General features: G+C 40.9%; 1 protein-coding gene across 1 annotated transcript in view; it reads right to left on the bottom strand.

The window, feature by feature from the left end:
• Positions 1-22,752, bottom strand: part of PNLIPRP3 (pancreatic lipase related protein 3) — a 43,976-nt gene extending 21,224 nt beyond the window's left edge. Inside the window, exons 1-5 of the mRNA XM_010820070.4 lie at positions 22,542-22,752; positions 10,668-10,828; positions 5,952-6,071; positions 5,170-5,301; positions 3,510-3,618 (exon numbers count right to left, since the gene is read on the bottom strand). Coding sequence (XP_010818372.2) covers positions 3,510-3,618; positions 5,170-5,301; positions 5,952-6,071; positions 10,668-10,828; positions 22,542-22,590 — 571 coding nt within the window. The 5' untranslated portion in view covers positions 22,591-22,752. The remainder of the gene's footprint in view (positions 1-3,509; positions 3,619-5,169; positions 5,302-5,951; positions 6,072-10,667; positions 10,829-22,541) is intronic.
• Positions 22,753-23,221: the final 469 nt, after the last annotated feature.

Below are 23,221 nucleotides of genomic sequence, written 5' to 3'. Positions count from 1 at the left end.
TGGTGAGAAGAGGCTGTGGTCTAAGCAGGAACTGGGACATGTCAGTTCTAATAGAGTTGGGGAAAAGAGCTTGACAAGATGGGAGGAAAAGCAGACAAATGACAGTGAGGGCCCCAACGCTGGCCAGGGACTCAGAGCACAGGTGGAAAGATGAAATTAGACAGAGGGGTCCATGAAGTAAACCAACAGGCATCTGTGCAAAATATCCAAGCTTAAAAGAAACATGCACAAGCATTTGTCTCACAATTAATCTTCAACTCTAGGGAGAATTGTTTATGCTAATGTACAATTGCTAATTAGATACAATCTTCTGATGATGTCGGGAGTTCAGTGGAGATGGATCCAAATATAGCAGGTACACCTCAAATGATGCTGATGTGAGGACAAGGCAACCAGATACCTTTTTTAAAAAAAAAATACAACTAGTGTTTTCAAGAGGCAGGGAAGGCAGAATCTTGGATTTGTGGTTCTAAGAGATCTCAGGAGGAAGATCAACAGGAAGGAAAACTGGAAGGTTCAACCTCTTAATTGATCTGAGTTGCGGAGGCATGACCCTTACTGCATGAATGAAAGCACAGCCTTTGGGAGCTGAGTTTGTTAGTATGTAAGTATTTGGATGCATGAGTGTATCAGCATAGAGAATAACCCCTTCTCTATGGAAATAGAGAAGACAGGAAAACACTGACACCGTTTATAGATAAAAGGAAACAAAACCTTGACCGAGTAACCCCCATGCTATAGTCATCTATGATAGCTGCCTACCAGTCATAGAGAATTACCAGAGACACAGAAACTTCAATTCAGTTCAGTTCAGCCACTCAGTCGTGTCCGACTCTTTGCGACCCCATTTATCGCAGCACGCCAGGCCTCCCTGTTTATCACCATCTCCCGGAGTTCAGTCAAACTCACGTCCATCGAGTCGGTGAAACTTATGCATGTCCTAAAATCTACCATATTTTGTTTTTAACTGGTTTTATTATAAAGCCAACTTTTTTTTTTTTTTGAGATCTCGGTTCTTTTGTTATCCAAGGAACATGATTATTCAAAGACTAAGCACTTAGAAGGAATATAGATTGCAACATCCAAATTATGTAGATTCTTCAGATGTTTAGAGAGCCTTTAAAAACTTATTATTTTCTATTTATTCAATAGGATAATTCACTTGGCAGGAAACCCTGGAGTTAAAAATTATCCGAGTTGTGAAATAAGAATTCAGGAAAACAAAATCTCCATAAACTTATTGCAACCTACTGTGAATTTTTGACACATTTATGGCAATGTCCCTCCTTTTAATTTACAGCTGAAATGCCTCCCTGTTGGACTGTTGAGACCCATGAGATTCCATTCGTATGAGTTGGGCCCATTTCTTCCATTCTCTGGCAAAGAAGATTTTTGCTACACAATAACTTCAGAGCCAACTCATTGGGAAAGACCCTGATGTTGGGAAAGATTATTATTATGAGGGCAGGAGGAGGAAAAGGGGTGGCAGAAGATGAGACGGTTGGATGGTATCACCAACTCAATGGACATGAGTCTGAGCAAACTCCGGGAGATGGTGAAAGACAGGGAAGCCTGGTGTGTTGCAGTCCATGGGGTTGCAACCAGTCGGACACAACTTAGTGACTACATGCTGCTGCTGCTGCTAAGTCGCTTCAGTCGTGTCCGACTCTGTGTGACCCCATAGACGGCGGCCCACCAGGCTCCCCCGTCCCTGGGATTCTCCAAGCAAGAACACTGTAGTGGGTTGCCATTTCCTTCTCCAATGCATGAAAGGCAAAAGTGAAAGTGAAGTCGCTCAGTCGTGTCCGACTCTTCGTGACCCCATGGTCTGCAGCCTACCAGGCTCCTCCGTCCATGGGATTTTCCAGGCAAGAGTACTGGGGTGGGGTGCCATTGTCTTCTCCAAGTGACTACATAAAGAACAACAATTTCAGAGTAAATATACAAATTTTAATATTCTACGTAGAAATGGTGGTGGTGGGCTAGGGTTGGAGTTGGAATCAGAGATCTGGGAAAAAGAGGAAACTTTTAGCAGGAAAAGCCTGTTATACCAAGAGACTGCAGAGGCAATATTTTAATACTTTAAACCCGATTTAGAATTTGGAAAAAATATTTTAAATTTAAATCTGAAATTAAAGCACATGTGTGTGTGTGTGTATGTGTGTGTACGTGTGTATGTGTGTGTATGTGTGTATGTGTGTGTATGTGTTTGTGTGTGTGTGTGTGTTTGTGTGTATGTGTATGTGTGTGATCTTCATATACAATAAAGGTATATTTCAAAGAGTGTGGGAAGCAGAAAATTAACTCTGTCTGAGGAAGAAATATCTGAGAAAATTCTCAAAGGATGACCAGCGGGTGTTTAGGGTGAAGGGGAATAGGACTTGCAAAGGCACAGAATCATGAAAATATGTGATTAAACATGAAACATTCATACAAGTTCAGATGCTTTAGACAGTGGAAAGTTTCAAGCAGTGGAGTGGCACAGCCTGTTTAGAAAGATTGATACTAGCAATACCTGTGTAAGATTGGAGTGCCAGCCTGTTCTGAGTGGTGTCCAACTCTTTGCAACCCCATGGACTGTAATCCACCAGGCTCCTCTGCCCATGGGATTCTCCGCAAGAATACTGGAGTGGGTTGCCATTTCCTACTCCAGGATCCTGAACCAGGAATCGAACCCATATTGTGTATGTTTCATTGGCAGCAGAACCAGGCAGGGTACCAGCCACGAATGGCAAAAACCCAGGAGATGGAGAGGCCTGAGCCGGGACAGTGACCGGGCCATGAAGAGGCTCAGAGCAGATGCGGGGGAAGATGGAAGGGTGGAAGAGACGAGGGGCTTGATGACTGACTTAGTGGGGGACACAGAGAAGGGAGGGGCCAGCCCAACTTACCAATAATGGAGCTGATATTTTGACTTCTAGTCAACAGACTCAAGTAGTTTGGAAGTCAAGAGTACAGGGAAGGGATGCGATTAAATCTCATTCCCAACACCTTGTTCATAGGACTCACTTTGCAACTTGTTTTCAGGCTTAACATTATACTCAGGGATAATATTCAACTTCAGTATATGTGCTGCTGAAGCAGGCACACTCAGGGACAATATTCAAAATTTTAGCAACTGGAATAGCATGGGCTTAAACAAAACAGTTCAGCAATCCAGCTACACTGGGTGAGCAGGACCACCCTGCAGTTTCTGTCTCAGTCTGAGTAGAAGCCATTATGGAATCGCAAAGCATGGAATGTGTCATCATTCAGTCGACACATCCCCAATAGGTAGGTGATCACAGGTCCCACTCCTTGTCATCACAGATACTGCTATGGTGAACACTCTTGAAAATGGATTCACACACTCACCCTTTGGAAGCATTTCATGTTTTAGTTTAGGGAGGGTCACATTTTCTCTTGTCTTCCATTTGCTTCTGTGACTTCCTTGGTGTTCAGATATTTGATACTTTGTACACAAACAAATACCTAAACAAATCCAAGGCCCATCTGCAGGGCAGGCTTACCAGTTATCCTTCCAAGGCCTGGCGTCCTTGACCCAGCTTCCCCAGCCAGATGAGCTCCCAAGCTGTGGCCAATCAAATGTACTTTAGAAGCGGAATATCCAAATTTTTTCTGAGAGGATATTTTAAAAGGAAAACAGAACAAGCATTAAAAAAAAAAAAAAGATAGGTAGAATGGCTGAAACTGGCTTAAAATGAAAAAGGGGCTGACATGTTTCTCCCTCTCCCACCCAGGACGGGGAGACTGGTAAAATGATAAAGCAGCCCATGTCCACCTACATCCTTATCCAGCTGAGGGAGAGAGCACCAGGTGGGCTGGAGGAATGCCTTCTGTCAGAGCTTTCTCCCTGTGCTAAAGGGCCTCGCAGTTCTGGGGAACAGGAAGGAGACCAGCCCAGTGACCCTTCTCTGGCTTCCAGTCCATGTTCATCCTTCCTGAGTCCCAAACCATCCCGCACACCCCCACATGGGCTAGAGGCAGCTCACACCCGGGGGGGCAAACAATTCACTGAACATTTAAGTCAGCCAACACTTTCCCCTTCAGTTAAGCAAAATCTCCTCCTACTTATTTTCTGAGCCTTTAGGAGCCCACAGTTCAGGCCCCAGGATCAAGGAAGAAATTCAGGAAAGCTTAGTTAGACCTGGTTTTTCTCTGAGGAGGAGATAATCTGTTTCCATCCTCTGTGGACAAAGACACACTCGAAGTTCCTCCGTGTAGTCTAGCCTCCCCTGATGAGTGGGAAGAGTGGATGGAGAAGAGGGAGGGCAGCGGTGAGTATTTGGCTCCCTGACTCTTCTCCAGCCTGTGTCCTAACTGGGCTCAGAGTTGGGCTCGCTTTCCTGACTGACCCTCAAAGTGAGCAGCAGCGCCTGCCAGTCCCCTTCCCGTTGCCTTGTATTTTTCCACAGTCCTGTCCCCACACTCCGTCAGAGCAGAAACGCTGTCTCGCTCACCGTGTACCTCCAGTGCCTAGAATGGAGCCCGGCCCACAGCAAGTGCGGAGTGAAATATTTGTTGACTGTAAGGAGTGAAATCTTAAGAATCTGAAAGGGTCATAAATCTTTAGATTTTTTACTTCACTGCAGTGCATGGTGGGAAACTACTTCCTATTATGGTGGAGCATTTGGAGATTTATAAATGTCTCAGAGTATAGCCCTCATAAATAGCAAAGCCTATTTTATTCTCTTTGAAAATGTGTAGGTTCAAGAGTTGTGCCTGGACTGGCCTAGGGACCTAATTCACTGCCATAGAACCCAGTTTCTGTGGGGAAAACGCACTTCACATTCTGCACAGATAGCGCCCATAACGCAGAAACGGTTTCTTCTCTATCCTTAAGGATAGGTTTATACTGTGCTGAAAAGGAACCGAGATGGTCCTCCAGGCTGACCAAAGCAGCGACCTTGAAGGGCGGGGATAGATGTGGTGAGGAGCCGGTGAAGACACACTGTCACCAAGTGGCGAATTGTAGAACTACAGGCACTTCTTTCACCAAAAAGGAACCTAACTTTCCCTTTTTGGCTGCCATACACCAACACTTATTATTTCACATGTTCGGTACTTGTGTAAACTAATAAAAAAAAGTATACAGGATTGCCCCCAAATTCTTAGTGTTATGACACAAAGCTGGTTCAATGTAATTTTAAAGAAATCAACTGTTCTTACCACGAGAACATCAATAAAATAAGCCACCTCAGCACCAACAACGCGGAGATTGTTTACCGCGTGGATATATTGCAGTGAACCGTTAATCCAGTCTAAATTAATGCAGTTCACATCTTCTACTTTTAGCAGTACCTAAAAAGATTTATTGTAAGTATTAAAAGCAAGAATTAAAGGAAACCTGAGAGCCCAAACAACTGATTCTACAATAAGAAATGACATCTGCAAGTATTGAGGACCTACCATTGCTTGGCCCTGTCCTAACACTTGTACATACATTAACTTATTTAATATTCATTTAAAGATAAGCAAACCTGGGCAAAGATAGGTTAATTAACTTGCCCATGACCACAGAGCTAGTCAATAGAATCATAATATGCCAGACAGCCTGACTCTACCACACTAAATGGCTTGTAAATAATTAATTGCTTACTGTGTTAGCAGTCTATTAATCTTGAGTAGAAGAGAGGAAAATTAATTTCCTGGAGTGAACTTGGAAATGTTTTCCTTAAATTAAATGAGAAATTTATCATACCATTCAATCTTTTGTCAAAGATGAGAATTTACTAAGAATAATTATAAAAATCTTCTATCATAATCTGTACAATTTATAATAAGTGAAAATAAATGGGAAATGAGTAATTCATCTGCGGTCTTGGAATATGGCCAATGTGAATAACTGAATGGAGAATTTCCATGAATACACGTTAGTACCTTGCAAAGTACATTCACATTAAACATAAAACTTTAATACTAGCATAAAGAAGAGATTATTCATGTCATACATTGCACATGTCTTGCTGCCATTTGCCATCTGATTTCCATCCAGGTATGTTGATACGTGTGATCTTGTGTGTGGCGAAGTGTGAGGCTCGGATAGTTAAATAATTAACTGCACTGACTTCCTGTTTCAGGTGAAAAGAAATTAAGGTAAAATAATTGAAAATTATTTAACATTTAGTAGAATTATTCTAAATTCACTCAAAAATTGTCTTCTAAGTTTGACTTTAACAACCATCTTTAATACATTTTTATCAAACAAATAGTTACTGCTACATATTGCAGTAGTACCCAGGAATTATTAATGCATTACAAAATGCAACATACAAATTTAATCATAAGGAAAAGAAATAAAAATGTATGGATTTAAGGTAATGTTTGTAAGACAATGTTGGCTCAGTTTTAATTACAATGTCAGTAAGCCTTACTTTTGTACAGTATTTTTCAGTTGTCAATATAACTCATGAGAATTACCTTATTCAAGGCTTAGATGCGTATTCCAAAGGTGGCAAGATGGACTGTCCACCACACTTTATGAACGAGGAGTAGAGGTTAGATCCTTGTCACATGAAATACAACAGCATATTTAAGATATTTTATGTGATGGTGTTAAATATTGTTTTGTATTTCTTGTACTTTATTAAATGGTTTTTATAACAAAACTCTTGAAGACGTTAGAATACCATTAATTTAAGTGACTTTGTTATTAAGAGAAAAATTAGAAGTCAAAAGTATAAGCAATTAAGTAGAGAAAAAATAAAAGGTCAAATCAGCAAATAGCAAGTTTGACCATGGTAATCTTAAACTGAAAAGCAGCAAATTTAGATACTCATGAAAATGAAATGAATGACTGATTACTAGCTACCTGTGTTTAACAGTGTATACAATTAATCATACAACTTACCAGAGTTTCTCCAAGACTGTGAGCAAACAAATTAAGAGACTCCCAAGCTGGCTTACAAATGACAATAATTATGATACAGATAAAACTCGTATCTATCTAGATTATAGGTTCTCTGTGAAAGAGTGAAAGTGTTAGTCACTCAGTTGTTTCCAACTATGCAACCCCATGGACTTCTGAAGCTTACCAGGCTCCTCTGTCCATGGGATCCTCCAGGCAAGAATATTAGAGTGGAGAGCCATTCCCTTCTTTAGGGGATCTTCCTGGCCCAGGGATCGAACCCAAGTCTCTTGCATTGCAGGCAGATTTTTTACCCTCTGAGCCACCAGGGAAGCCCTGTAGGTACCCTGTAGAGTAGCTCATTTGGCCCTCTCAGTGCTGTGAGGCAGGTACGAACTTTGTAGGTTAGGAAGGGGCGTAATGACAAAGGAAGTCACTTGTCCAAAAGCACTGCAGCTGATGAATCCTGGAGCAAGATCCAAACCCACACGGTCTCTCTCTAAAGCCGTGCACTTCACCACTGGGCTTTCAAGTTGTGATCTGATCATACTGCTTTCTCCTGATGGGATGCATACCAGCTGACGTATTTGTGATGTAGATAATAAAATCTATTGTATTGGGGCTTTTTAGGAAGCACTTCTCTGCTAAATAATCGAACCCAAGTGCAAAAATGTTTGTTTATCTATGTATTTAAAAGAACTCAATGCCCATTCCAACTCTAGCTAGAGCCCCTTAAATACCTACTGTATTCCTGTTTCTACACCAAAAAAACCTCTATTTAGGAAAGGTCATTTAGTAGAAAGAGTGCATATAGTTTTCCACTGTCATGAGAATAGTTTGAAAAAGTGGAACCTTGAACAAGCCTCAGAATGGTGGTCTGACAAGTATTATGGGATCCAAGCATTTTCTGTTGTCACAAAAGCCATTAAGGATTTATTCACGTAGGAAAAGGCCACAAACAACTTGTTCACTGTGCATTCAGTCTAGCACACAATGACACACTAACTTAGAAAATGGGAAAGTCCCTAACAACATCATGGGATCGAAAGAAGACAACTTGGATGCCACAAGGACAGAAGCTAAAAAGGGTGTCAGGACAGACAGATTATCTGGAGAGAAGAGTGGAGTATTGATGTTTAGCTGGGTGCTGGGGTGTTATCTTTTACCATTCTTATCTTTGAGTAGTCATAGAGCCTAACTGACATGGAATCAACCCATACTATAAGTGAGGCAAAAATAGTCACCAGTTAGGCATGTTCTAGCCTTGACAAAAGCTGCAGGCTCAGGAACCACTGTAATTACGCAACTATGCATCCCAACTAGCAATGGCAATGAGTCACTTAAGGTTAAGAAGTCACGGATACTATGCTCTCATAATTTAAAAAACAAAAAAAGAAAGAAAGAAAAAAAAGAAGTCACAGATTCATGGGAAAAAGAAGTTGGTTTTATTCTTCCAGGAAAGTAGCTGAGACCTATGCCTCAGAAGACCATTTCCATCAACAAATTGATCCTTGACAATTCACCAATTGCTAAGCCTCGATTACTAATTCCTTATTTGTTAATTCCTCAATTGCTAAGCCTCAATTGCTAAGCTACTGCACGATTTACTTCTTTCTCATAAACAAAGGTAATCAAATTTATACAGTATAGCACATGGGTCAAACCTGTGATGGTCCTGCTTTTAGTATCTCACCATGACTCAGTATACAATCTAGCTGTTACTAAAAACCACATTAACAGCAAACCCTCAGGTGTTTATCTATTGCAAAATTCGGGTACAGATCTGTGTTGTCACACATGATTCTTTCCAAATGGAAGGGAGTGGGAAAGATGTGGGAAGCACTGTTTTTATGGCCTCTTTCTTAGGAAAGTATTCGGTTTTCTGATGTTCTCTTCACTGCCCTTTGGGCTCAGCCTTGCCTGAAGACTGGTCTTCATCACCTTCTGTCTTACTGCCTGTGCTCTACAAAGTTCTAGTGCATGTCTCTGTCCAGAAGGATAAAGAATCAGCAAGTCCTATGAAGGCTGAGGGTCAACATCCGGGGATACAGTTAGTCCTGGGCAGAAAAATTCACCCTGAAAGTCCTAAATGGATAGAGGTGCCCCAAAACATTTGTATTACGTTTTTAAAAAATGTGGTAACATACACATAACATAAAATTACTGTTTCATCCATCATTAAGAGTAAAATTCACTCGCACTCTCATTCACATTGTTGTGCAAGCAACAGGACCTTTACAGAACTTTGTCATCGTCTCAGACTGAAACTCTGTGCCCATTAAACAGTAACTCCCATCACCCCCTCCCCCAACCCCAGTAACTATTGATATTATTCTACTTTCTGTCTCTATGAATTTGACTATTCTTGGTATGTTATATAACTGGAATCATATAATATCTGTCCTTTTGTGTCTGGCATATTCAATTTAGCAAAACGTTTGCAAGATATTGTACAACCTATTAGAATTTCATTTCCTTTCTACAGCTGGGTAATACTTTTTGCTTTTTAACAGTTAAATCAAACTTTTGAAGACATTTTCTTTATAAGTTTCTCTGTACTCAAAGTAAAGTCTTGTCTTTTCTTCTTTGTTCTCGCTAGAGCCGTAATCTATACAGCAGATGGTATATTTCAGTAAAGAGCTATGTGTACATATGTATGTGTGAGTCTGGTAAGTAGATAGCTATGCTTGCAGGGTGTGAAGGCCTAGAAGAAGGCTGTCTTGGCTGGTGAGACCTGCCCTGCATGCGACGGGTCTGGTGGAAAGCAAGCCTCAAGGTTATGCTGCTGCTGCTGCTAAGTCGCTTCAGTCGTGTCCGACTCTGTGCGACCCCAGAGACGGCAGCCCACCAGGCTCCCCCGTCCCTGGGATTCTCCAGGCAAGAACACTGGAGTGGGTTGCCATTTACTTCTCCAGTGCATGAAAGTGAAAAGTGAAAGTGAAGTCGCTCAGTCGTGTCCGACTCTTCGCGACCCCATGAACTGCAACCCACCAGGCTCCTCCATCCATGGGATTTTCCAGGCAAGAGTACTGGAGTGGGGTGCCATTGCGTTCTCCGAATAAATGTCCTAAAGCCTCCTAAAAACTCAAAATGGGTCCCCATGGCTCCCAGGGTAATAGCCCATCTCCCCAGGAAGGAATTCTACAAATTGTTTCTAAAACTGTGTTTCTAACTCACTCCGCATTTGAGGACTTCCTCTCTGCCTTGTCTAATCCAACAGCGGTGTCATTTATCAAACACCCTCTATTGTCTCTCTCCTCTGTGTGTGTGTTCACACCATTTCCCTGTCTTTGCTTTCGAAAGCCCTGCCCTTCCTTCAGGACACACCTCAAACCCTCCTCGAATTCTTTCCTGGTTCCCATCCCCACTCCCAAGGGGAAGGTAATCCCTTCCTCTCTCTGTTCCCAAAGTCTTTGGTCTGTTATCTTACATCACAGACCAAAGTGCTGCAATAAGGCTATTTGGTTACATATCTCATTTCTCCTAGTACAATAAATTTAGGGCACTGTCTTGTTTATTCAATTTAGTACATAATAGGTATTGCTGCTTCTTCAGTCTTACAATGTGGAAGGTTCTCAATTAATATATTAACTGAACGAAATATCAAATTTATCCCATATGAAACACATATTCAGAGCAATCTTTGTTTTTAAATACCAGGGCAAATGATGAGAGAAATATCTGGCTCACAACACTAAAAAGAAATGTTTTCCTTTAACTCAAGAGTTTCTACCAGAATAGGTTATCTATGGCTTCTGTACTTGCAGAGACATCTTCTATTTTAGAATAATATGTGTGTGCAGGCAGCGAGTTAACTTACCTGATGGACTTTGGGATTCTGTCTAGTGTAGAGCAGAAAGCGAGTGTTTATCTTTTCTGGAGACCATGGTAACCCTGCAAACCGTCTTGAGAAGGTCCCAGTCCATGGCAGACCATCTTTAAAGCATCCCACCCTTTCATAGCAAACTTCTTCCCCTGCAGCTAAAAGATAGAGTGTTAGTATTATAGGAACCAGGCCAGAGAACGGCTGTGTTTTACACTAAGAGGCTTTATTGAAATTAGTCTTTAAACAAGTGTGACTCAGGGAGAGTCTTTTCAAAAAAATGCTCTCCCTTCCCCTTCCCCTCCCACCCTTTCTCCATATCACAGCCATAACCATGTGGACTTCAGAACGGCAGATCAGAGTGTAGGAGATTTGACATGATACATCCCTGACTTTGGATAATTATTTTACCTTTTTTGAATCTCAGTTTCCTTCTTTGTAAAATGGAGATAATTTCACTTACCTTACAGCCTGGTTATGAAGATTAAATGAACTATTACACAGGATAGTCCTCCTTAAAAGGGGCCAGAGACATAAGATTGGATACTGTGTCTTCCCTGAAGGTCTTCTTTTTCTTATAAGACTTATAACTCTTGATGAAAGGTATCTTTGTGTCTCCAGAGCCTAGTACCATGCCTGGCACACAGCAGGAGTCTGAAAAGTGTTTCAGCGTGTATGCCTACATGCTAAGTTGCTTCAGTTTTGTCTGACTGTTTGAGACCATATAGACTGTAGTTAGTCAGGCTCCTCTGTCCATGGGATTCTCCAGGCAAGAATACTGGAGTGGGATGCCATGCCCTCCTCCAGGGGATCTTCCCCATTCAGGAATCAAACCTGTGGCTCTTATCTGCATTGGCAGGTGGATTACTTACCATTAGCACCACTTAGGAATCCCTTCAGAGAGTATAAATGAGAGCAAAGTTTCATTTAGTTTTAACTGTTTCTTCTTTCTGGAGCTCACTTCACTCATCTTTAAAATGAGAGTTTTGGGGAAAATTAGGCGCGGCCTAGAGGAGCTACCCCACGTCCGAGGTCAGGGGCTGAAGCTGGGAGGACCCCATGCCCGAAGGGCGGCGGCCAAGAGGAGTTACCCCATGTCCGAGGTGAAAGGCAGTGGCCGAGAGTGCCAGGCTGCGATGGGGCAGAAACGGCCTAGAGGAGCTACCCCGCGTCCGAGGTCAGGGGTGGTGACGAGAGGAGTTACCCCGCATCCAAGGTCAGGGGCGGCGGCCGGGAGGAGCTACTCCACGCCCCAATGCCAGAATCCAGGGGCGGTGGCCGGGAGGAGCCGTGGCTGCGTGGGCGTAGGAGGGCCTAGAGGAGCTATCCCACGTTGAAGGTCAGGAAGGCGGTGAGGAGACACCCCTCATCCAAGGTAAGGAGCAGTGGCTGCACTTTGCTGGAGCAGCCATGAAGAGATACCTCATGCCCAAGGTAAGAGAAACCCAAGTAAGATGGTTGGTGTTGCAAGAGGGCATCAGAGGGCAGACACACTGAAACCATACTTACAGAAAACTAGTCAATCTAATCACACTAGGACCACAGTCTTGTCTAACTCAATGAAACTAAGTCATGCCTGTGGGGCCACCCAAGATGGGTGGGTCATGGTGGAGAGATCTGACAGAATGTGGTCCACTGGAGAAGGGAATGGCAAACCACTTCATTATTCTTGCCTTGAGAACCCCATGAACAGTATGAAAAGGCAAAATGATAAAATACTGAAAGAGGAACTCCCCAGGTCAGTAGGTGCTCAATATGCTACTGGAGATCAGTGGAGAAATAACTCCAGAAAGAATGAAGGGATGGAGCCAAAGCAAAAACATAACCCAGCTGTGGATGTGACTGGTGATAGAAGCAAGGTCCGATGCTGTAAAGAGCAATATTGCATAGGAACCTGGAATGTCAGGTCCATGAATCAAGGCAAATTGGAAGTGGTCAAACAAGAGATGGCAAGAGTGAATGTCGACATTCTAGGAATCAGCAAACTGAAATGGACTGGAATGGGTGAATTTAACTCAGATGACCATTATATCTATTACTGCGGGCAGGAATCCCTCAGAAGAAATGGAGTGGCCATCATGGTCAACGAAAGAGTCTGAAATGTAGTACTTGGATGCAATCTCAAAAATGACACAATGATCTCTGTTCGTTTCCAAGGCAAACAATTCAATATCACAGTAATCCAAGTCTATGCCCCAACGAGTAATGCTGAAGAAGCTGAAGTTGAACCGTTCTCTGAAGACCTACAAGACCTTTTAGAACTAACACCCAAAAAAGATGTCCTTTTCATTATAGGGGCTGCTGCTGCTGCTAAGTCACTTCAGTCATGTCCGACTCTGTGTGACCCCATAGACGGCAGCCCACCAGGCTCCCCTGTCCCTGGGATTCTCCAGGCAAGAACACTGGAGTGGGTTGCCATTTCCTTCTCTAAGACTGGAATGCAAAAGTAGGAAGTCAAGAAACACCCGGAGTAACAGGCAAATTTGACCTTGGAATACGGAATGAAGCAGGCAAAGACTAATAGAGTTTTGCCAAGAAAATGCACTGGTCATAACAAACACCCTCTTCCAACAACACAAGAGAAGACTCTATACATGGACATCACCAGATGGTCAACACTGAAATCAGATTGATTATATTCTTTGCAGCCAAAGATGGAGAAGCTCTATACAGTCAGCAAAAACAAGACCAGGAGCTGACTGTGGCTCAGATGATGAACTCCTTATTGCCAAATTCAGACTTAAATTGAAGAAAGTAGGGAAAACCACTAGACCATTCAGGTATGACCTAAATCAAATCCCTTATGATTAAACAGTGGAAGTGAGAAATAGATTTAAGGGCCTAGATCTGATAGATAGAGTGCCTGATGAACTATGGACTGAGGTTTGTGACATTGTACAGGAGACAGGGATCAAGACCATCCCCATAGAAAAAAAATTCAAAAAAGCAAAATGGCTGTCTGAGGAGGCCTTACAAATAGCTGTGAAAAGAAGAGAAGCGAAAAGCAAAGGAGAAAAGGAAAGATATAAGCATCTGAATGCAGAGTTCCAAAGAATAGCAAGAAGAGATAAGAAAGCCTTCCTCAGCGATCAATACAAAGAAATAGAGGAAAACAACAGAATGGGAAAGACTAGAGATCTCTTCAAGAAAATTAGAAATACCAAGGGAACATTTCATGCAAAGATGGGCTTGATAAAGGACAGAAATGGTATGGACCTAACAGAAGCAGACGATATTAAGAAGAGATGGCAAGAATACACAGAAGAACTGTACAAAAAAGCTCTTCACGACCCAGATAATCACGATGGTGTGATCACTGACCTAGAGCCAGACATCCTGGAATGTGAAGTCAAGTGGGCCTTAGAAAGCATCACTACGAACAAAGCTGGTGGAGGTGATGGAATTCCAGTTGAGCTATTCCAAATCCTGAAAGATGATGCTGTGAAAGTGCTGCACTCAATATGCCAGCAAATTTGGAAAACTCAGCAGTGGCCACAGGACTGGAAAAGGTGTTTTCATTCCAATCCCAAAGAAAGGCAATGCCAAAGAATGCTCAAACTACCACACAATTGCACTCATCTCACATGCTAGTAAAGTAATGCTCAAAATTCTCCAAGCCAGGCTTCAGCAGTATGTGAACCATGAACTTCCTGATGTTCAAGCTGGTTTTAGCAAAGGCAGAGGAACCAGAGATCAAATTGCCAACATCTAGTGGATCATGGAAAAAGCAAGAGAGTTCCAGAAAAACATCTATTTCTGCTTTATTGACTATGCCAAAGCCTTTGACTGTGTGGATCACAATAAACTGTGGAAAATTCTTCAAGAGATGGGAATACCAGCCCACCTGATCTGCCTCTTGAGAAATTTGTATGCAGGTCAGGAAGCAACAGTTGGAACTGGACATGGAACAACAGACTGGTTCCAAATAGGAAAAAGAGTACATCAAGGCTGTATATTGTCACCCTGTTTATTTAACTTATATGCAGAGTACATCATGAGAAACGCTGGACTGGAAGAAGCACAAGCTGGAATCAAGATTGCCGGGAGAAATATCAATAACCTCAGATATGCAGATGACACCACCCTTATGGCAGAAAGTGAAGAAGAACTCAAAAGCCTCTTGATGAAAGTGAAAATGAAGAGTGAAAAAGTTGGCTTAAAGCTCAGCATTCAGAAAACGAAGATCATGGCATCTGGTCCCATCACTTCATGGCAGATAGATGGAGAAACAGTGGAAACAGTGTCAGACTTTTTTTAGGGGGGCTTCAAAATCACTGCAGATGGTGACTGAAGCCATGAAATTAAAAGACGCTTACTCCTTGGAAGGAAAGTTATGACCAACCTACATAGCATATTGAAAAGCAGAGATATTACTTTGCCAACAAAGGTCCGTCTAGTCAAGGCTATGGTTTTCCCAGTGGTCATGTATGGATGTGAGAGTTGGACTGTGAAGAAAGCTGAGCGCCAAAGAATTGATGCTTTTGAACTGTGGTGTTGGAGAAGACTCTTGAGAGTCCCTTGGACTGCAAGGAGATCCAACCAGTCCATCTTAAAGGAGATCAGTCCTGGGTGTTCATTGGAAGAACTGATGCTGAAGCTGAAACTTCAGTACTTTGGCCACCTCATGCGAAGAGTTGACTCATTGGAAAAGACTCTGATGCTGGGAGGGATTGGGGGCAGGAGGAGAAGGGGATGGCAGAGGATGAGATGGCTGGATGGCATCACCGACTCGATGGACGTGAGTTTGAGTGAACTCCGGGAGATGGTGATGGACAGGGAGGCCTGGCGTGCTGTAATTCATGGGGTCGCAAAGAGTCGGACACGACTGAGCGACTGAACTGAACCGAGAGTCCCTATTGACAGTGCCTCTCCTGGAGGGACTGAAGCGGTGGACCGTGTTGGCCATTTCTCAGTGCTGGCAAAGCAAGGGTGACTTGCAGCTGAGGAACAGCAGCTCAGTAGGCTGCTCTCCACTTTGTCTCCACCCCTCCTCCAGTATAGTCACTAAGACTGTTTTCAGCCCATTTCTTGACTTCCACGGTAAGCTTAGATAGTCATCTTCTAGGTCTTGATCCAGACCTCATATTCCTCATAACTTGACTCCATACCTTTGCAAGACAAAGTTTGAAGAGCTACTGCCTCTGCATCGCTGCCTCTCTTCCATCTCTGATATCTGTCCGCTGCAATTTTACCTTCATACTGTCAAGACTGATAATATTCAGTCCTTGTTCTATGATGATAATTAAATCACCCCTGTCTTATCTGTACACTGACTCTAAAAAAATTGAAAATCAATAAACCAAATTTATATTACTATGACTAGATAAATATTTCTTCCCTTCAGAGCCAGCTAGCATGCTATTTCCTTCTCTGCACTTCCACCGTTCACATACCCATTCTCTTCAAGGGAGAATAGTCAAATGAACTCTTACTTCTCACAATACATGAATTCCTCTAGGTCAGTGTCACTTTATCTGGCTCCACATTCAGATCATGCCTTTTGTGTGCCATTTCTGTTTTCCAGGATTCTCTGGCTGACTTTGTTTCCTCCTGTTGGAAGTGTCCTTCTTATATCCCTAGAACAGTGCCGTGTCTCAATCAATATTTCTCCTGCCTGGAATCCATTCTGTTTTTCCTCTTAAAGCACATATACATTCTGTTCCAATTTGAACCAATGATTTCATATTGGATAATAGCTTTCTAATACAACCATCAATTTTTCCTAGAAAGTCCAGCTGCCTTAGTTTTTGCATTCCATGCCCCACGCCCCCACACCCACCACTGCAACACTCTAAGTTCTCAACTACATTATTCAGTCAAGGAAAGAGAGTTTGGGTTTAAAAATGAAGAATGTAAATATTGCATGTTTTCTATGTTTGTAACTTACCAGGGGTATTGGTCATCAAGCCCTTTTCCTATAGGGCAACAGAGAGTGTATAAAAGCAGAAGAAATTAGATGTGGTTAAGAAATTAGATGTGATTTAACTGGGAACCACTCCAGTATTCTTGCCTGGAGAATTTCATTGACAGAGGAGCCTGGTGGGCTACAGTCCATGGGGTCGCAGAGTCAGATATGACTGAGCAACTAACACACAATAGCTTATCAACATCATAAGCTATTAAAACTATTTAGGGAAAAAATGGAAAGATTGATAGCTGTTTAAAAATATACATTTGGTATAAAATTAATAACTTGAAATTGGGCCAGTAATTTAAATAGTCTAAATAAAAAAGGATATAGTTTTAAAATTATAGAATTAAAGATATTATCTAGCCATTTAAATGTTTACAGAGAATTTGTAATGAAACTTTTAAAGAAAGTGAGAATGATATAGTGTTGGTGGGAAAAGACAGATAAGCGAGCTACTTGGAATATAGTTTCATTTAAAATGTAGGAGGGGAAAGATAAAATTCAAAGGAACTCCACCAAAATATTAACAATGGTGTTAGCGTGGTTTTTATTTTTTTCCAACATATTATTCATTTATGGTCTCAAATTTTCAATAATGAATACAAATTACCTCTGTAATAAGGAAAAAGTCACAAAACTAAAAAGAAGAGTACTTTTCCACCAAATTATGTCCACATTGTTTTCTCTGTCTTATATTAATAATAATTAAAATAGCAAAACCAGATTAAGCCCTGTGTGTCATGTGTGATGAAAGGAAGACTTAGAAAAGGTGATCACCTTGTTCAATGTTTCATAAGCAAAAATGAACCATAATGCAGGTCAATCTATCACTAAACAGAACGGGGAGGTATGTCATAAATTAGCTTTTTCTAGGTTACACTGTGGTAACAAATGATTTCCAAATCTCATTGGCTTATAAAAATTAAATTCATTTCTTATTCATGTTGTATTCTGGCTGCAATGGTTTTAGGTTGGATGTGGCTCTGAGCTATCAGTCTCCTTTTTTTTTTTTTTTTTCCTAATTTTATTTTACTTTTAAACTTTACATAATTGTATTAGTTTTGCCAAATATCAAAATGAATCCGCCACAGGTATACATGTGTTCCCCATCCCGAACCCTCCTCCCTCCTCCCTCCCCATACCATCCCTCTGGGCCGTCCCAGTGCACCAGCCCCAAGCATCCAGCATCGTGCATCGAACCTGGACTGGCAACTCGTTTCCTACATGATATTTTACATGTTTCATTGCCATTCTCCCAAATCTTCCCACCCTCTCCCTCTCCCACAAAGTCCATAAGACTGTTCTATACATCAGTGTCTCTTTTGCTGTCTCGTACACCAGCCTATTATACAGAGTGAAGTAAGCCAGAAGGAAAAACATAAATACAGTATTCTAACGCATATATATGGAATTTAGAAAGATGGTAACAATAACCCGGTGTACGAGTCAGTCTCCTTTTTTACAGGATCCAAGCTTAAGGAACAGACCCTGTTCGGCACTCTTGGGACGAAGAAATGGATGTAACAGCCGAACCAGGCAGATTTCAAGCAGGCCTTCAGACTTGGCTCTATTCCCTACCGTTCGGTGTCCTGTGGACAAAGGTGGCTCTGTGGAACGCTTTGTGGGGGGCGGGGGGAGGGGTGGAGGAGTAAATGAGGGGGAACAATAAAATCTACTGCGGAAGGGTATGCACATTTAAATTTCCATATGCACCAACTTTTGCCATTTCAGTTTGCATTTCTTTAACTACCTATACACTTGAACATCTTTTTGTGTATTTCTGGCATTTGCACATTGTCTAACGGGTGAGATTTTCATGCTCTATGTACATTTTTATAAAAGGTTATTTTTCCTTATTTATGTTTAAAAACTCTTTGAACAGTTAAAAATATTTACACCCTTTCTCAGATATTTAGCAAAGACATTCTAGTTGCTATATATTTTTGTTTAATAGATTTTACTTTTTATCATAAAGAAGTTTGCATTTTATTCAACAACATAATCCATCTTTTCCTTTATGGCTTTGGAGTTTTTTCTTGTTTAGAAAAACCGTCCTCACTCTAAGATCATTAACGATTTCACTGTTTTCATAATCTTTTTGTTTTACTCTTTTACTTTTAAATGTTCATTTTATCTGGGATTTTCTTTGATATAAAGTATAGAGTTTCAGTTCTCTTAGCATAAATTTATACAAAATGTAATCATTTAAATGTCTTTCACATCTATGGTTATTTCCCTTTGTTTATTTAAAACTGCCATCATGGCTTCCTATTTTTTTTTTCACTTTTATGAAGCAACCACGACATAAATTTATCAATTATATTGTTTTCTTCCTGTTTTTCTAATGTATTAACCTCTATTTTTATTAATTAAATTTTTATTTCAATGTTAATTGTTCTTTTATAGTTTCTTCTATTCTTGAGTCATATTTTGCTATATTTTTCAATGGAAATGTTTTGTTTCCTCTTTGACCTAAAAGTTCTTTAAAGGAGCATCTGAAATATAGCACGTTATATGAAACCAGCTTTAATTGGTTAACAAATCATAAATTGGCATAAGCACTCAGTTGCTAAGTCATGTCTGACTCTTTGCAACTCCATGGACTGTAGTCCACCAGGCTCCTCTGTCTAAGGATTTCTGAGGCAAGAATACTGGAGTGGCTTGCCATTTCCTCCTCCAGGGAATCTTCCCCACCCAAGGGACGGAACGCCTGTCTCCTTTGTCTCCTGCATTGCAGGCAGATTCTTTACCTGCTGAGCCACCTCAGTTCAGCCAGTTCGGTCGCTCATTCGGGCCCCACCCTTTGTGAATCCATGGACTGCACTACGCCAGGCTTCCCTGTCCATCACCAGCTCCTGGAGCTTGCTCAAACTCATGTCCATGGAGTCGGTGATGCCATCCAACCATCTCATCCTCTGTCAGCCCCTTCTCCTCCTGCCTTCAATCTTTCCCAGCATCAGGGTGTTTTCCAATGAGTCAGTTCTTCACATCAGGTGGCCAAAGTATTGGAATTTCAGCTTCAGCATCAGTCCTTCCAGTGAATATTCAGGACTGATTTCCTTTAGGATTGGCTTGTTTGATCTCCTTGCATTCCAAGGGACTCTCATGAGTCTTTTCCACCACCATAGTTCAAAAGTATCAATTCTTTGACACTCAGCTTTCTTTATGGTCCAACTCTCACATCCATACATGACTACTGGAAAAACCGTAACTTTGACTAGATGGACCTTTGTCAGCAAAGCAATCTATATGCTTTTTAATATGCTGTCTAGGTTGGTCATAGCTTTCATTCCAAGGAGCGTCTTTTAATTTCATGGCTGCAGTCACCATCTGTAGTGATTTTGGAGCCCAAGAAAATAAATTCTGTCACTGTTTTCATTGTTTCCCCATCTATTTGCCATGAAGAGATGAGACCAGATTCCCTAATTTTCAATTTCTAAATGAGTCTTTTCTTTATGGTATTGTGTACAGCCTTTTTCAATGACATAGAAAAGCTGGAAAATAGGCTCGTTAATTTAGTCAAGAAGTATTTATCTGAGGGCCTATTATGTGCCGGGGTGGTTCTCAGCACTAAGGACTCAGCAGTGGAGAAAGTAGTTCAGGTACCCATGGAGTATGTAATCTAGTTGGGGGGGTAGAAGACAGGCAATGAATAAGAATAAATAAAATACGGTATATGTTGAAGTGTGGCAAGTGCTGGGAGAAACCCAAAACATGGCAGGGGTGAAGGTGCGTGTGTGTTTGTGTCAGGAGGGGTTACAATTCGGATAGAGTGGCCAGGGAAGACCTAGCTAAGAAAGGTGGCACTTGAATCCATACCTGGAGCGGGTGAGGAATAAACTTTACGGATTTCCTGGGAGGCATTCCAGGCAGAAGGAAGAAGTACAAGCACAGCTGGTGTGATGAAGAATTACGAGGAGGCTGCCTGAACGGAACTGAAGAACCAGGGTGGGGGTGTGGGGAGAGGCGGGTCCATGACACCTTAGTTTGCAAGTTCAAAATATACAAGTCTTTGAGGAAAAAAGTGGGGTTTTTATTTCTTTGTTTTTTAGTTTTCAGCAAACTCATTTGGCAGAAAAAAAAAATGGGTCTAAAAGCCATATATATATATATATATATTCTTTATTCCACTTAATGTGAATACATAGGTTTTACTATAGAAATACATGCAGGTAACTGGGTAAGTGTGGTACTGGAAATTTATGGAGGGACTCTTCTTTTTATTTCTATTTTCTTTTTGAAATAGGAAACAAGCCCATTGGCCAAGGGTATTAGTGGACAGGAAGGCACTGGAGGTTTGAGTAGAGGGGAGAAGAATGGAGAAGAATGAGTAACCCAGGAGTCTGGGAAAATGAAACAACCAGGAAAGCTGAATATGATGGCTTGGCAGATTCATGCTCCACTTTAGTTTAATAACCATGATTTCACAGTGAGACTGTCAGCATGGTATGTGTTTTCCTCCAGGCACATTCAGCTGTACAAATGCAGTCACAACAGTGCAAAGTGTCAGATTTAATCAGGGTCATGGTTGAGCCAAGGGAACGAAGAGCAGCAGAGAAGTCTAGTGTGCACACCAAGGAATGAGCATGACTGATCACATTTAAACTGGGTAAGGAGGGGACTGAGGAGAGAGTTAGCTTCCAGATATAACGCTTTTTTAAAAATAGTTATATAAAATTTATAGGTTATATATATTTCAATTACACATACATATCTTAGCTGCCATAATTTAAAAACTGAGTCCATATTTGTTTTATAAACTATATCACATCTATTCAATTTTTAACAGAGTATTTGTATTCAGTCTTCTGGTACTTGCCATTTTATACTTTGTGCTTAATTCAGTGAGCTTCTAAACAGAAGTCACTCCCTATTGAAAAGCCAATATTTGAAAAACACGTATTTCTGATGGATAGGGAACTTACCAATCACAACTGGGTCTCCAGAGCTTAACACAGTACTTGGCACAAAGTAGGCAATTGTATTTGTTGATGTAAAAGAAAAATGTATTCGGATCCTTGTTCAGAGAGGATTTTGAGGGATGGGCTGGGAGTAAAGATAGCAAGAAGGTCTCTGAAGTCTAGACGGAGGAGATACCACTGAGAAGAGATGTGACAATACAAGAAAATGGACCAGGGCATACTTGACTCATTTCTTAATTCTGCTCTGGAACTCATTAATCTGCTTTCAGCATTCAACTGGAACTGTCCTGGGGTTGGAAAATCATGGAAAATAGAGCACAGTTCCTGGCATATACTAAAACTAACAAAGGTTCCATCCCTTTATTTTTTATTCCATAGGGAGAGCTGGAGAGCAGGGACTAAAACACACTGAAATCCTTTGATTCTATTTTGGCTAAAATGCGTCAACTAACTTTTATTGTGTTTACATGTACAATGTTGAAGCAGGGTAGTGAGAACAAAATAAACCAATAACTATTACATAGGTAATGTTAGTACATAAAGAGTCTACAATATAAAGTTCAGAAGTCAATAAATATTGAGCTAATGGGTAAGATCGTGACACAAAGGGAAAAAATCAATGTGGGGTTTCCAATCAGCATTAATCATTCATTCATTCATTCAAACATTTATTGAGCATCTACTGTGAATCAGGTACTGAAAATGGAAATATGCATGAACTCATTTACTGCTACATACTCATCTTAGAAGTGAAGAAACTGAGACTTCAATGGATGAATTATTTGTCCAAGGCCATAAAGCTACTAAATGATGAAGCTGGAGGCCCAGTACAAGACTGTCCAGTGACTTTTATTTTATTGGAAATAGATGCTTTTCATATACCCGTCAGATTCATTATTATGAAAATGGTGCATTTTCCTTTAGATAATTTTATGAAGAATAAAATATAAACACAGCTAATATGTCAAAGTCCATGTCAATTACATTTAAGATGTCAATATACTCTGTTTCAAAGAAATTATAAATTATGAGTCTTACCTGGTGATTTGCCAAAGAATAAAAGTGCAGGAATCCAAATTCCAAACATCTGAGTTGATTTTTTAAAAATCACATAAAATCTTGAAAATTTTTGCTTGCAAAATCACTGAACTATAAAAATATCAAGGAGTTTTCCAATGGTATCAATTAGTATTTAAGTTCTGGGTCCAGAAGAGCATGGGACTCACACTACCTTTAACTCTTCTGCCTTGCGAAGTAAATGTGTCATAGTCTGAACTTCTAACTTCATGTTAAGAGATATAATTAGCAGGGTGTGCCTTGCATTATGTGATGGGTAATTAAAACTTCTGAGTTGCTGTTTCATCATTAGCAATATTTTGTTTAGGCATAAACTGAGTCTCTCTTGAAAGTTATTTTAGTACTTTGGGATGGTCTTATAGTTAAGAAACATTAAAACAAGCAAAAATTTTCCAAACTAGGATTATACATTATGTGTGTTTTTCCCTAACACATTTCTTTATTTCAATTTTTGTTTAAGTTTTTATTAATTTTTAAATTTTAATTGTTAATTTACAATGTTGTGTTAGTTTCTGCTGTACAGCAAGGTGAACTGGTGACACAAACACTTAGACTCACTCTTCTTAGATTCTTTTCCCATATAGGCCATTACGAAGTATTGAGAAGCGGTCCCTATGCAATACAGCAGGTTCTCATTAATT

Source organism: Bos taurus, chromosome 26, assembly GCF_002263795.3.
Source record: "Bos taurus isolate L1 Dominette 01449 registration number 42190680 breed Hereford chromosome 26, ARS-UCD2.0, whole genome shotgun sequence".
NCBI classification, from domain to species: Eukaryota; Metazoa; Chordata; class Mammalia; order Artiodactyla; family Bovidae; genus Bos; species Bos taurus.
Note: the sequence above shows the minus strand (reverse complement) of the source record. Positions and strands in the feature narration are given on the sequence as shown.